At 40.1% G+C, this 15,579-nt stretch overlaps 1 protein-coding gene across 5 annotated transcripts in view; it reads right to left on the bottom strand.

Moving 5' to 3' along the window:
- Positions 1-673: 673 nt before the first annotated feature.
- The window catches only part of HDHD5 (haloacid dehalogenase like hydrolase domain containing 5), a 28,804-nt gene continuing 13,898 nt past the window's right edge, over positions 674-15,579 (bottom strand). For 4 of the 5 annotated variants that reach the window (XM_023535144.1, XM_011367795.2, XM_011367796.2 and 1 more), the window contains exons 7-9: positions 13,968-14,156; positions 13,018-13,776; positions 674-2,093 (exon numbers count right to left, since the gene is read on the bottom strand). In XM_023535144.1, the coding sequence (XP_023390912.1) occupies positions 13,446-13,776; positions 13,968-14,156 (520 nt within the window). In that variant the 3' untranslated portion in view covers positions 674-2,093; positions 13,018-13,445. Of the gene's footprint in view, positions 2,094-12,910; positions 13,777-13,967; positions 14,157-15,579 lie in introns of those variants that run through there. The other variant, XM_011367794.2, reaches the window with a different exon arrangement.

Raw genomic sequence — 15,579 nt, 5'->3', positions numbered from 1 at the left:
TGCTTTTCTCTTGCTGCTTGTAAGACTTCTCTTCACCTTTAATCTTTGGTATTTTAATTATGGGCCTCTTGCTGTGGGCCTCTTTCATCTTCTTTGGGACTGTGTTTCCTGGGTTTATATTTCCTTCGCCAAGTTTTCTGCCGTTATCTCTTCAAATAGGTTTTCAATTCCTTGCTCTCATTTCTCCTTCTGGCACCGTTGTGATGCAAATGTTGGTACTCTTGATGTCTCATAGTTCCCTTAAGTTACTCTCATTTTTCAAAATCCATTTTCTTTTTGCTTTTCTGATTGGGTGTTTCCTGCTACCTTATCTTCTAAATCGATTATTTGATCCTCTGCTTTATCTAATCTACTATTGATTTCTTCTAATGTATTCTTTATTTCAGTTATTGTATTCTTCATTTCTGACTGGTTCTTTTTTTGTTTTCTATCTCCATTTTTGTTTCCTATCTCTTTGTTAAAGTTCTCACTGAATTCATCTACTCTTCCCCTTACTACATTGAGCATCCTTATAATCAATGTTTTGAACTCTGCATCTGGTAGATTGTCTGTCTCCATTGCATTTAGTTCTTTTTCTGGAGTTTTGTCATGTTCTTTCACTTGGGAAATGTTTCTTTGTGTCCTCATTTTGGCTGACTCCTTGCCTTTGTTTCTATATATTAGGCTGATCTGCTATGTCTCCTAGTCTTGGCAGCGTGGCCTTATAGTAGGTGTCCTGGGGGCCCAGTGGTGCATACTCCCTGACCACCTAAGCCAGGTGCTCCAGGGGTGTTCCTTGTGTAACTGAGCCTCAATTGCTGTTGCTATGTCAGTTGGAGGGATCGACCCTCAGGTTGACTGGCTATGAGGACTGGCTGTGACAGTGAATGAGCTATTGTGTGCGCTTATCCTATGGAGCAAGATTCGCTTAACTGGGACTCTGGTACCTGCTGAGTCCACCCTTTTGGTGTGTCATTTGTTGAGCAGAAAGATGGTACTCTGGTATGGTCTGAAGCTGGCCACCAAGTGTGTGAGTGTGAGTTCTGGGGCCTCTTGGGAGGAGATCTGGTGGAGGCCCATGTTAGCTGCTGTCTATGCCCAGCTTGGGGCAACCGGTAGGAGCTACAAAGTGATCTGCAGTTGGTTATCACCTGTGCTAAGAGAGGTAGGTTATGAACTGAGGCCAACTACCACTCGTGCCAGGGTTGGGGCCACTTATTGAGAAGTAGGGGGCACACTAATGCCAGCTGCTGCTTGTTTGGGATTTGTAGACCTTTGAGAGATTTTAGGAAAGTCTGCAGTGCAAGCTAAGGCAGGAAGTTTGGGTGGAAAAGCAGCTGGAAGAGGCTCGGTTTGTGTGCTTAAGTTGGGTGGGACAAGGTCTCAGGGAATCACCAGGGCAGAGTAAACGATGTTAGCTAAGTTAATGGAGATCTCAGGTTTGGTTTCTGCCTGCCCTTCCTGGCTCATTGTGGGTAGGGCTCAGTAAAGGAACAATGGGGTCTGCCAGCATTCCCATGCCTACAGAGAGCTTTCCTGACCCATCCTTCCAGTCTTCACCCTGAAGTTAGTCAATTCGGCTCCTCCCTGAACATCTCTGGTACTTTCTGAGCTGTTGCCCCTGAGCTGGAGCACAGAGCAAGTAAGTTTGTGAGTGAGCAAGTCTGTGCACTATCCCCTCAAGAGAATGCCTTGGTCTCCAGCAGCCCCTCATCTAACTCAGATGTAATCCCCATTGTTTTTCACAGTTAGATGTTATGGGGACTTCTCTTCCTGGCACTGGTGCCCTGGTTTGGGGATCCCAGTGTGTGTCTGGGGCCCCTCCCTCCTCAGGGGGGACCTCCACAGCAGAGATGTTCTTCTAGATTCTTAACCACCACTCGTGGGTGTGGGGCCAGCCCATTCTGTGTCTGCAGCCATCCTACCAGTCTCCATATGGCTTCTTTATATCCTTAGTCAGAGGACTTCTATTCTTCTAGTCTTCAGGTAGTTCTCAATGATGTTTGTTCTGTAATTTACTTTTAATTGTGATGTGGTTGTGAGAGAAGGTGAGCACGGAGTTTACCAACTCCTCCATCTTGACGGGAAGTCCTGATAATCCCATTTTAAAGAAACTGTTTTAGAAAATAGAAAAAGATGAATGGGCCACCATTACTTTTATGAGGATAATATAATCAATATCAATACCAGACAAATACTGTAAAAAAAAGTTTTTAAATATAGGCTAGTCTCATTTATGAACACTGAAGTAAAACTGTCACTATTTGCAGATGACATGATTCTATATATAGAAAACTTTTAAAATTTCACCAAAAGAATATTAGAGACAATAAACAAATACAGTACAGTTGCAGTATACAAAATCAAAATACAAAACTTATGGCATTCCTATATACTAACAATAAAATATCAGAAAAAGAAATGAAGAAAACAATCGCATTTATAATTGTAACAAAAGTATAAAATTACCTAGGAATAAACTTAACAAAGAATTGAAGGACCTATACACTGAAAAGTTCAAGACATTGTTCAAAGATATTGAAGAAAACACAAAGAAATGGAAAAATATTCTGTGTTCATGGAATGGAGGACCGTTCAAATGGTCATATTACTTAAAGCAATGTACAGGTTTAATGCAATTTTCATTCAAATCCCAGTGGCATTTTTCACAGAAACAGAACAAAAAATTCTCAAATTTGTATGGGACCCCCAAAGAATCCCAAATAACCAAAGACATCCTGAGGAAAAAAAGAACAAAGCCAGAGGTATTATATTCCCTGACTTCAAAATATACTCATAAGCTACAATAATTAAAACAGTAGGTATTGGCAGAAAAACAGACAGAGACCAATGAGACAGAATCCAGAGCCCAGAAATAAACCCAGACATATATGGGCAAATAATTTTTGACAAAGGAACCTAAAACATACAATGGAGAAATAAAAGCCTCTTCAATAAATGGTGTTGGGAAAACCGGAAAGCCACAAAAGAATGAAACTAGATTGCTGACATTATACACAAAAATTAATTCAAAATGGATTAAAGACTTGAATATAAGACCTGAAACACTAAAATACATGGAAGAAAACATAGGCTCTAACCTTATAGATCTTGGTCTCAAAGGGGTTTTTGTGAACTTAATCCCAAAGGCAATGGAAGTAAAAGAAAAAAATAAATGAATGGGACCACATCAAACTATAAAGCTTCTGCACAGCAAAAGAAACCATCAACAAAACAAAAAAGCAACCAATCAACTGGGAGAAGATATTTGCAAACAATACTTCTGATAAAGGACTAATATCCAAAATATATAAAGAACTCATACAACTTGAAAAAAAAAAAAAAGATAATCTAAATAAATAATGGCAGAGGACCTAAAGAAATACTTTTCCAAGGAAGACGTACAGATGGTCTACAGATATATGAAAAGATGCTCAGCTTCACTAGTTATAATGCAAATCAAAACCACAAGATACCACCTTATACCTGTTAGAATGGCTATTATCAATAAGACAAGAAATAACAAGTGTTGGAGAGGATGTGGAGAAAAGGGAACACTTACACATTGCTGATGGGAATATAAATTGGTGAAGGCACCATGGAAAAGAGATGGAAGTTCCTCAGAAAAATTAAGAATAGAGCTATTATATGACCCAGCAATCCCATTTCTGGTTATCTACTCCAAAAATTTGAAAACACTTATTCATAAAGATATATGTACCCCTATGTTCACTGCGGCATTATTCACAGTAGCCAAGATATGGAAACAACCTGTGTCCTTTGAAGGATCATTGAATAAAAAATACGTGGTACATATATAGAATGGAATACTACTCAGCCATTAAAAAGATGAAATATTGCCATCTGCGACAACATGGATAAATCTTGAGAATATCATGCTAAGTGAAATAAGTCAGATGGAAAAGAACAAGAACCGTATGATTTCACTCACATGTGGGATATAAAACAAAAGGCAACAAATGAACAAATAAAACAAAAACAACTCCTAGATAAAGACAACAGAATGGTGGTTATCAGAGGGGAAGGGGAGCATGGGAAGGACGAAGAGGGTAATGGGGGTCAAATATATGGTGATAGATGGAGACTAGACTTAAAGTGGCGAGCATACAATGGAGTATGCAGATTTCATACTATAAAGTCGTACACCTGAAATTTATATGTTATTAACCAATGTTTCCCCAGTGAGTTCGATTTTTAGAAAAACATGACCCATCTATATGCTGCTTACGAGAGACTCGTTTCAAATTGAATGACACATATAGACTGAAAATGAAGGGGTGAAAAAGGATATTTCATGTAAACATAAGTGAAAAGGAAGCTGAAGTAGCAATATTCATATCAGACAAAATAGACTTTAAAACAAAAAATGCAAAAAAAGACGAAGAAAGGAATTACATAAGGTGTCAATCCAAGAAGAGGATATAAAAATCCTAAATATGCACCCAACATAAGAACACCCAAATATATAAAGCAATTATTAATGGACATAAAAGGAGATATCCACGGTAATACGATAATAATACGGGATTTTAATACCCCACTTATATCAATGAATAGATCATCCAGACAGTAATTTAATAAGGAAATAATGGCCTTAACTGTCACATTAGACCAGATCAACTTAATAGACATTTATAGAGCATTTCATCCCAAAACTGCAGAGTACACATTTTTTTCAAGTGCACATGAAACATTCTCCAGGATAGATAACAAATCGGGCAACAAAATAAGTGTCAATAAGTTCAGGAAGACTGAAATCATACCGAACAATTTTTCTGACCACGATGACATGAAACTATAAATCAACCATAGGACGAAAACTGGAAGAAACATAAATATGGGAAAATTAAACAATATACTACTAAATAACCAATGGATCAAAGAGGAAATCAAACAGGAGAGCAAAAACTATTTTGAAACAAATGAAAATAAAAACACAACTTTTCAAAATTTATGGAATGCAGCAAAAGCAGTTAAGAGGGACGTTCATAGGTATACAGGCATACCTCAAGAAACAAGAAAAATTACCAAAAAACAATCTTAACTCTACACCTAAAGTGACTAGAAAAAGAACAAACCCAAAGTAAACAGAAGAAAAGTAATAGTTAAGATCAGAGCAGAAATAAACTGAATAGGAATTTTAAAAACAATAGAAAATATCAATAATACTAAGAGCTGGTGTTTTAAAAAAACAAACAAAATTGACAAACCTTTAGCTAAACTCACCAAGAAAAAGAGAGAAAATAAGTAAAACCAGAAATGAAAGAGATGTTATAACCAATACCACAGGAATACAATGAACTATTAAAGAATACTATTAACAATTATAACCCAACAAATTTCGACAATCTAGAAAAAAAAGATAAATTTCTAGAAGTACATAACCTTCCAAGACTGAACCAGGAAGAAACACAAACTCTAAACAGACCAATTACTAATAATGAAATTGAAGCAGTAATTCAAAAACTCCCAAAAAATAAAAGTCCAGAGCCAGATGACTTCACAGGTGAATTCTACCAAACATTCAAGGAAGAAATAATACTTGCTCTTCTTAAACTTTTCCAAAAAATTAAAGAGGATGGAATGTTTCCAAATTCATTCTACGAAGCCAACATCACCTTTATACCAAAACCAGACAAAGGTATTACCAAAAAAAAAAAAAAAAAAAAAAAAAATTACAGGCCAATCTCCTTGACGAACGTAGATATAAAAATTCTCAACAAAATACTACCAAACTAGATTCAACAATACATTAAAATGATATACATTATATCCAAGTGGTATTCACCCCAGGTATCAATTTTGTCAATTTATGACAAAAACTCTCAACAAAGTGGGTATACAAGGAACACATCTCAACATAATAAAGGCTTTATATGACAAATTCACAACTAATATCATACTCAATGGTGAAAAGCTGAAAGCTTTTCCTCTAAGATCAGAAACAAAACAAGGATGCCCACTTTCACCACTTCTACTCAACATAGTATTGGAAGTCCTGGCCATAGCGATCAAAGAAAAAGAAATAAAGGGCATCCAAACTGCAAAAGAAGTAAAACTCTCATTATTTACAGATGACATAATACTATATATAGAAAAACCTAAAGACTCCATGAAAAAACTACTAGAACTAATAAAGAAATTCAGTGAAGTTTGCAGGATACAGAATCAATATTCAGAAATCTATTGCATCTCTATATGCCAGTAATGAATTATCAGAAGAAGGAATAAAGAAAACAATCCCATTTACAATTTCATTAAAAAGCATAAAATACCTAGGATAAATTTAAGCAGTAAGGTGAAAGACCTGTACTTGAAACTATAACATTGGAGAAAGGAACTGAACAAGTTATAAATAAATGGAAGGATATAGCTTGCTCATGGATTGGAAGGATTGATAATGTTAAAATGTCCTTACTGTCTAAAGCAATATATGGATTCAGTGCAATCCCTATTAAAATACCAATGGCATTCATCTCAGAATTAGAACAACTAATGCTAAAATTTATATGGAACCGTAGAAGACCCCAAATATCCAAAGCAATTTTGAAAAAGAACAAAATGGGTGTTGTAAGAGACACTTGCAGTCCTGGCAGGATGCCTGGTGCTTGGAGCGACAAGGACATCAGAAGCAGATGTGGACTTACACACAAGGACACATTGCAGGGAGGGTGCACATGCCCAACCGATTCTGGGACTTCTTGCTCTAGGGACTAAAAAAAAGATACTTGGGAAGAAATGGCTGAGAGCACAGGGGTGGCCTTGAGGCTGAATCTGGGAGTTGGCTGTAGCTTGTATTTACTAACCTGATAGTAACTAATTATAAATTACAAAGCCAGCATTGTGGGAAACTGAATAAAAGCCATGGAGACAAGGGTAGGGGATGCTAGCATTGCCATTCCTCTTCTCCCTTATCCATGTTAGTTGAACATTTCCAGATTCTGACTCTTCTTCCAAACCATCTCCGCAACAATGGGAAGTATCATGCTCCCTAATATCAAACTATACCATAAAGCTATAATAACCAAAAAAGTATGGTACTAGCATAAAAACAGATATATAGATCAATGGAATATAATAAAGAATCCAGAAATAAGTCCTCACTTAAATGATCAATTAATGTATGACAAAAGAGGCAAGAATATACAATGGAATAGAGATAGCCTCTTCGATAAGTAGTGTTGGGAAAACTGGACATATATATGCAAAAATAAATAAAACTGAAACACTTCCTTATACCGTATACAAAAATAAATTCAAAATTGATTAAAGACTTAAAAGTAAGACCTGAAACCATAAAACTCCTATAAGAAAACAAGAGCAGTAAACCATCTGACATCGCTTTCAGCAATATCTTTTTTGGATATGTCTCCTTGGGCAAGGGAAACAAAAAAAAGAAGAAATAAACAAATGAGGCTACATCAGACTAAAGAGTTTTGCACAGTGAAGGAGATCATCAACAAAACAAAAAGACAACCTATTGAATGAAAGGAGATATTTGCAAATGATATATCTGATAAGAGATTAATATCCAAAATATGTAAGGAATTCATACCAGTTAACACCAAAGAAACAAATAATCCAATTAAAAAATGGGCAGAAGAACTGAATAGAGGACATTTCTCCAAAGAGGACATACAGATGGCCCACTGACATATGAAAAGATGCTCAACATCACTAATCATCAAGGAAATGCAAATTAAAACCACAATGACATATCACCTCATACCTGTCAGAATTGCTCTCATCAATAAATCAACAAATAACAAGTGTTGGCGAGGACATGGAGAAAAGCAAACATTCATACAGTTAGTGGGATTGTAAATTAGTGCAGCTACTAACAGTATGGAGATTACTCAAAAAAATTACAAGTAGAGCTGACACATGACCCAGCAATGCCACTTCTGTGTATTTATTCACAGAAAACAAAAATACTAATTTGAGAAGATATATGCACCCCTATGTTCGCTGCAGCAGCCAAGGTGTGCAAGCAAACTAGATGTCTATTAATAGTTAAATGGATAAAGATGTGGTGATACACACACACACACACACACACACACAATGGAATACTAATCAGCAATAAAAATGAGTGAAATCTTGCCATTTGCAACAACATGGATGGACCTAGAGGGTATTATGCTAAGTGAAATAAGTCAAAGACAAATACTGTATGATTTCACATATATATGAAATCTAAAAAAAGAAGAAATGAATAAACAAAATGAAACAGACCCATAGATATAGAGAACAAACTGATGTTTGCTAAAGGGGAATGAGGTGGGGGGATGGAAATAAAAGAAAAAAATAAAAAATAAAATTATAAAGAGAATTGCACAAAAAAGTTCTAATACACTTTTTTTTATTCTTCATATTGCTTGATCTCTTCACTTAAAATTAAATAACAAAAACTAAGCAAAACAGAATTTCTTTATCCTAATTGTAATATGGGAAGAGAAACAAGCTAGATGTTGACCAATCTCATTTCCTTTTCTTAGGCATAAAGGAAGACCACATTTCCCATTCTCTCTGGAGTTGCAATGGAACCATGTGTCTGGCCAATGGATATGGACAGAATTGAAGTACAACACTATTATGAATTCCTTTTCAGTCATCCATCCTCTCTCCCTATTCCCCAGAGACCTTGGAGACCATGTGCTGAAGATGACAGCACCACAAAATGGAAGGTGCCTAGATTCCTGAGTCACCACCTGGAAGAGAAAGGCCAAGACTAGCCACCTACCCCACATCAGACTATGAAATGAGCAAGAAATAAACATCTAAATAAGCCACATTTTCATATATTTTCATCTATTTCATGTAAGTGTTTCTAAGTGCTGTTTTGTTCCATGGTTTGTATCCCTTCCTCTGCCAAGTAGAACACTAAATTACTATAACTTTATAAAAATGTTTGAAATCTGATAGGGCCAAGTCCAGGGTCAAGAGACTGATAAATTCCTCCAAAATAAGGGCAGTTTCTCATTTCTTAACCCAGTGCTTAGTAGGTTCTTAGCAGTCGTTTGTTGAGTGAATCAATGAAGCCAAAAGGAGTTAGAAAGACCAAAGGGAAAAGCAGACAAGAAGGAACCTGTCCCTCTCCTCCCCAAAAAGAGGTCCCATGAATGCTAAGGCTGCTTTGGTAGGGTATAAGCCAGAAGGCTCAAATCAGAGTGGGAGGAGGGAGGGAGTTTCAAGCTAGACCCCTCTCCTCCTCTGCCTCCCAAAAAAGAAAAATGACATAAGGCTTTTGGAACCAAGATCCGAAGGAGCCTGGAAGCAAAAGCTGAAGCTCTGTCATCTCCCCAGCAGTTCACACCCTGAGATAATCCTCCACCTCCAACCCTTGAAGAAGCTGCCAAGAGCCCCAGGCAGAGAAACTGGTGTCCCAGCATGGCCCAGCCTCAGCAGCACCACGCAGCACTGGGGAAGTAACAGACTGACTGGGGAAAAAAATAACTATTATAGCTGAGATATTTTAAAATTCCACCCTCAAGGCAGCATCTGGTTGCTACAGCAACTCTAGCTCTGCTGCAAGTCCGGATTACCAGCTTGCTCACTGTACCTGCCTTGGGCAGCCTAGAGGTGTCCTTAGGAGGCCAGAAACTGCTGCCACCAAGGGGAGCACTGAGGAAGTGCCCCTATTTTCTGACACCAAGGCTAGAGAGACCCAAGGTGATTCTCTATTCACTGTGAGTGCCTAATGGTATAGTTTCATTCCAGGTTAATAATATTATATATAAGTATGGACTTACTTCCTGTTCAAATTGACTTACAAAGTCTTTTTTGTTTTGTACTCATTTAGTTCCATCAAAACACAGAAAGGTAATATTTTCATCAGTTTGGGGCTAAGCAAATGAAACGGTTGTGTCTTAGTTCCGCAGTTCAAAGCCCCTGAGACAAGATTGGCATTGCAGCCGAGTGGCTGGCCCTGCCCTCTGACATGGATTTGGAAGAGCTTGCAACACCTTTAGGAAACCCAAACAAGAAAGGGAGTGGGCTACAGAGCCAGAACAAGTGCCAGCCAAAGGAATAGAGCCAGAGGCAGACAGACACAAAGAGATGCTGTCATTCTGTCACTTCAATCTGGAGCTAAGGATTCTCAACTCTGGTAAGATTCCTCCCCATGTAGCCATACTTGGCTTTGCTTTCCACCTCATTTCTGTACTCACCTGTCATTCCATTTGGTAAGCTCAACCTATTTGACCCAAGGATAGCTCACTTGGGCTCCATCCACAACTGCAGCTGCTCCAGAACATAAAACAATGCTTGGGGGAAGGGCTCAGGGTGGGGAGGGTCTTTGGTGCATATCTCAGGGAAAACACTAGGGTAAGAGTTAGGACACCCAACTTTAGTCCCAGGCACTTCATTTACTGACTTTGGACATATCATCACTAAAATGTGAACTCAACAAGAGCAGGCATTGTTACCAATGACTGGTCACTGCTATGGCACCTAGAATGGTGCTTGGTATAGTAGATCTTCAACAAACGTTTCATATTGAAAGAATAAATTATCTCTGCCTTGATGCCCTCGTTTATAAAAATGGATAGATAAGGATTGTCTCTCTCCATTAGGGGCTTTTTGAGGCTCTAACAAAATATAGACAAATGCCCGTCTTCAAAGGCTAACAAATGTAAGCTGGCAAGACTGATACCCAACCCAGCAGCTCAGATAACTATTAGACACGGTGCTTCAGAGGCCAGGGCTTCATCCATTTCCCCAGAGCCCTGGAAGAAATAATCACAGTTAAATGCCTTCTGGGTCACAGGTGCTGGAGCTGTACTGCTAGTTGCCTACCCAACATCCATTTCACTAGATTTCCTAACAGACCCTGATTTTGTTTAAGCAGTAATGTGCCCCAACCCTACCTCCTTCCAGCTACTGGTGCCCATGTGACCAGAAAGAGCTGCAAATCCGAAAGTGGGAACTTCTGGGAACGTTCCTCCTTGGAATGTGGATGAGAGACCTGAAAGTATACTGGTACCATCTTGCGACTGGACAAACACACACACTAAGGATGGTGGGCAAGTACTTGAGTCCTTGACAAAATCCCTAAGCTGCTTCTCCAGTCTGAAATGCCTACCTCTGAACTTCCTGTTGTTTAGAAAAATAACCGCCTATTTGTTCAAGCCACTATAGTCAGATTTCTGTAACAAGCAGCTGAACAAAAAACCCTAAGTAACACAGTACTGTACTTAAAATAGCTCATTTATAAAATATACATTGCCAACACCAATTTTACAGATGAGAAATCGGAAGCTTGGAAAACTGAAACTGCCCAAGGCTATCTAGCTAGTGAGTGACAGATCTGGGATTGACTCCAGGCCTATCTGACTTCAAGACCTGTAGTCTTTCACTTTTGCCATATTCCCCAAGGGAAAAGAAAGCCATGTTTGTCTCTAAGGACTTACAAGGTCTGCAACCCTATCAAGTGCCAGACATGTTGTGTAGGGGTACAAGAGTGAGTCAACATGGACAAAGTCCATGGAACTTAATATTTTAGAAGACATAAAGAGTAAATATGGGTCATGGGTGATGAGGACTAGGATAAAAATTAAAGATAAGAGGGTTTTTTTTAAATAGGAAGTTGAGGGAGTCTCTGTGAAGCGACATAGTCACGATTCTTTTTTCCCATCTTTAAGAAGTAATGAGGGGGGAAAAAAGAATGGAGCAAGCCTTGTCAATACTGGAAATGAGGGAGAGGGATGGCAAATGCAGAGAGATCCTGAGGCAGGAGTATATATGTTGAAACGGAAGGAGTCAGTGTGGCTGGTATGAAATGATTAAGGGGAACGGGATTTGTGCTGCGGTAAGGAATTTGGGCTTTTACTTTTAATGAGACCAGAAGTCATAGGATGGTTCTGATCAGAACACAGATCAAACTTGTGATTTCTGGGCCAATGAGTGGAAAATAGCAGGGAGGAAGGGAAGGGATGAGACAGGGAGACCAAATATGAGGCTGCTGCAACAAGCCAGGTGAGAGAAGCCAGCAGCCTGGACCAGGGTGGTGTTGAAGGCTGGGAAGTGCTCACACTCCAGATCCATTCCGAAGGCAAAGCTGACAGGATTTGCTGATGGACTGGACATGGGAAATGAGAGAGATGATGAGTCCAAGCCTTCAGCCTAAATGAGAAGAAAGAAGCTGCTGTTGTCTGAAGTGGGAAAGACTGCAGCACAACCCAGATTATTGGGGTGCTGGAGTAGAATCGGGCTGTGTTTGGTTTTGGACAGGGTTAACCTATGATAGGTACAGAGTTAGCACAGGTCTTCACTACCTCCTTTATGAAATATATTCTTCATTCAGCCTCCAGGCACCAGATCTCAAGGCCCTTCCTATTTCACTGGCCATTCTCTCCACCTCGTTGGCTCCCTCCCCTCTAAATGAGTATCAGGTATCCAAACAGTGGCATCCAAAAGTCAGTCAGATACAGCCAAGTAATGTGTTTTAAGAAAAGGGGAGGAAGTAATCAGCTTGTGTGACAGCAAATAACTGCTGGAGAAAGATGAAGGCAAGAACTGACATGAGGATTTGACAAATGGAAGGTCATGGGTGACAGACCATGGAAAAATGAAATTGGATTACTCCTAGTGGGAATAATGGAAACACATTTTCTAGAACCACTGTAGGAAAAGTTCCTTTAGAATAAACCATAAGTGAGATCCTTTTTTCTTTTCCATATCAGGGAAGTTGCTATGTATATGCCAAAGCCTGGGCACGACTTTCCTAGAGAGACTTGCTTCACAGCCCAGATGGGGGTGGGAGGAACACAGAGGTGGGAAAGGAGACGTCAGCACATTATGGGAGTGAAATGCCACCAATCTCTTTGCCTCAAGGTCACCCACACCACTCACCCACTATCTTTCCCCCATGGGACTTTTTAGTACATTCCAGATAGAGCTTCACAAGAGATGGCATAATTAATATTTATTAGGATTATTTTAATTTAAAAAAAATAAGCCCAAAAGTCTCTGGGCAATAAGATGAAATAAAAAATGTAGCATCTGAGTGTTACACACCTGGCTGGCATGCAGTGGTTCCCTCGATGTAGATAAAAGTCCTGCAGAAATTTCCACATTATTCCATATCACCTTCCTTTTTTCCAGAAGTCCCTACTGAATTGAGGAGGAAACTGAGGCACAGAGGTAAAGGGCCTAGGCTGAGGTCAGACTGCCAGGAGAGGCAGACAGGAATTGGACCCAGAAAATCCTGATAGTTCTATTCAAATGTTACCCTGGGTATAATTCTGTGGCTACTGCCCAGCAGGAGAAAAAGCCAGTTTCTTCTTCCAAGTGACCAGTAGGGCACACCTGTAGGGCAGCAGGAAGAGTGTCTATGGGAGCAGGCCCTGATGTGACCCCTAGTGATCCAGGCCAGAAGCCAGCAAATGAGAGTCACCTACAGCTCTGGCACGTTCCCTCCCCCTGCCTCCAATGCATAGTCCTCACTACGAAGCCCAACCCTCCTTGTGGAAAACCAGCTGCACAGCCTCGTCCACATCATTCACGATGTGAGATGCCTCCATAAGCTTTGGACTGAAGCTGAAGTCCCGGTGCCCGTGGAAGGGAGGCTCTTCTCCCTGGGCAGGCTCTGTGGACCCTGGGGTCTTGGGACTGTACACGCCAGTGCACACCAAGATAGAGGAACAGCTCTGGGTTGCTGAGGGCCGCTGCTTCCACAGGCCATCAGCCCCCAGCTCCTCCGCCCCATCATGCTTCACCATCTGCAGGTACTGGTGGAACAGGTTGGCACCATAGACATCAGACATAGGGTTATCACTGGCAGGGGCAGCCATACCGGAAAAGAAAAGAAGAGAAAATCCAAGTTCAGTGTTGTAAGGCACAGAGAGCAAAGGACAATTATAGGGCAAGTGGTGTGCATTAGATACAGGGAAACAAGGCAGGTGAGAGGGGTAGGGAGAAAGGAAAGAGTAAGTCAAAAAAGGGTTGAGGAAATGAACAGAACTTACCCTACAGCATAGAGCTTCTGGATGGGGGCTGCCCAGCCCCGCCTCTCCGCCTGCTGCCTGATCAGGTCCTCCGCATATTGGTAAGTGAGGATGCTGGGTTTGCCCATCAGGCCCTCGTACCGTAACTCATTGCCTGTCACTTTGCGGTAAATGGTTTCCAGGCACAACAGAAAGGTGCCGTGGCCAAACCTGCCAGAAAAGACAATTCAGCAGCTCAGTCTTCACTCCCTGGGTTCTTGCAGGCCACCTGTCATTGTGTAAGCAGGACCCTATACACCAACCTTTCGCTCCAGGGCCCCAGTGGTGATAGGTCAAAACGAAATTACTTCTAGTAAGAACTACATTCATTACCTACATTTATGACCTGCTATTATCTAATAACATTTATTGAGCACTGTTCTAGCACTGAAGATGTCATATCACACTGAAGTCACAGAAAAACCCTGAGATCATTATTCTCATTTTACAAGTAAGGAAACTGAGGCATAAAGAGATTAAGTAACTTGCCCAAGGTGGCAGTGCTAGGATTACACTGCAGGCATTTGGACTCAAGAAACCTAACTTTAAATTCTGCTTTAGATTTGTGGCAGATGTTTCCAACTCCTCTTCTTTCTTGGTGTCAATTTTCAGCTGAGCATATTGCTACCAGGTGTAAAAAACTACATTCCCTTGCTTCCACAGTAGTCAGGTGTGTGGCCATGTGACAACAGTACAGCTAAGGAGTTGATGAAATCAGAAATACTGGGCTTAACTTCTAGGAAGTATCCATAAAACTGGGGGGAGATGCTCTTCTCTACCTTCCCCTATTCCTTCTTGCTGCCTGGAATGCTGATATGATGGCTGGAGTTCAGGCAGCCATTTTGGATTATGTAGGGCTAAGGATTGCACAGCAGGAAAACAGAGGTGCCTGTGTCTCTGACAGGTGAAGCTTCCATACAAGCCTAGGATTGCCTACCCCAGACTTCTTTTATATGAGGAAGAAATAAACTTCTATCTTGTTTAAGATATTCTTGTTTTGGGTTTTCATCCCTTGCTGCTAAACCAAATCTGAACTGATAATGCACAATACACTGAAGTCATATTTGTGTCACTTAGTTATATAATAAATTCTATTTTTAATGTTTAAATTATCAAATGAAAGGTTAACCTCGAATCTGGTTTATAAATTGAAATTTGCCCTTTACTATTCAGTTCATAGCCTATATAATCAAACCCCTTTTATCTAGTGTCAGTATACCCTAACTCTAGGAAGAATACTTCAGAAAAAATACCTAATCTCAGCTACAGAAATATACTTTGAAAGTAACAAGAGAGAACACTGTAATCCCCATTTCTTATGGGCTGAGTCACGTGACTTGAGGCAGGGTTGGGCCCCACTAATCTACTGATGGATCACTCACCCAGTTCACTGGGAGTTAGTGGCATGGGAGAACTCTAGACTTTAGCCTTGCAGGTAAGAGCTGCAGAACAGTACACAGCAGCTGTCAGACTACGAGAAGGCACTTCCAGGGCCAGAAAAAGGGCCGCTTATACTGTGCTCAATTTCAGAAAAAGACAGGACAGGTAAAATCTACACAACTGAGCAGGAAATATGTGCCTGCTCAGTACCCGT

The sequence above is a fragment of the Pteropus vampyrus genome, unplaced genomic scaffold (genome assembly GCF_000151845.1).
Source record: "Pteropus vampyrus isolate Shadow unplaced genomic scaffold, Pvam_2.0 Scaffold137, whole genome shotgun sequence".
Taxonomy (NCBI): Eukaryota; Metazoa; Chordata; class Mammalia; order Chiroptera; family Pteropodidae; genus Pteropus; species Pteropus vampyrus.
This window is presented reverse-complemented; position numbering and strand designations above follow the sequence as displayed.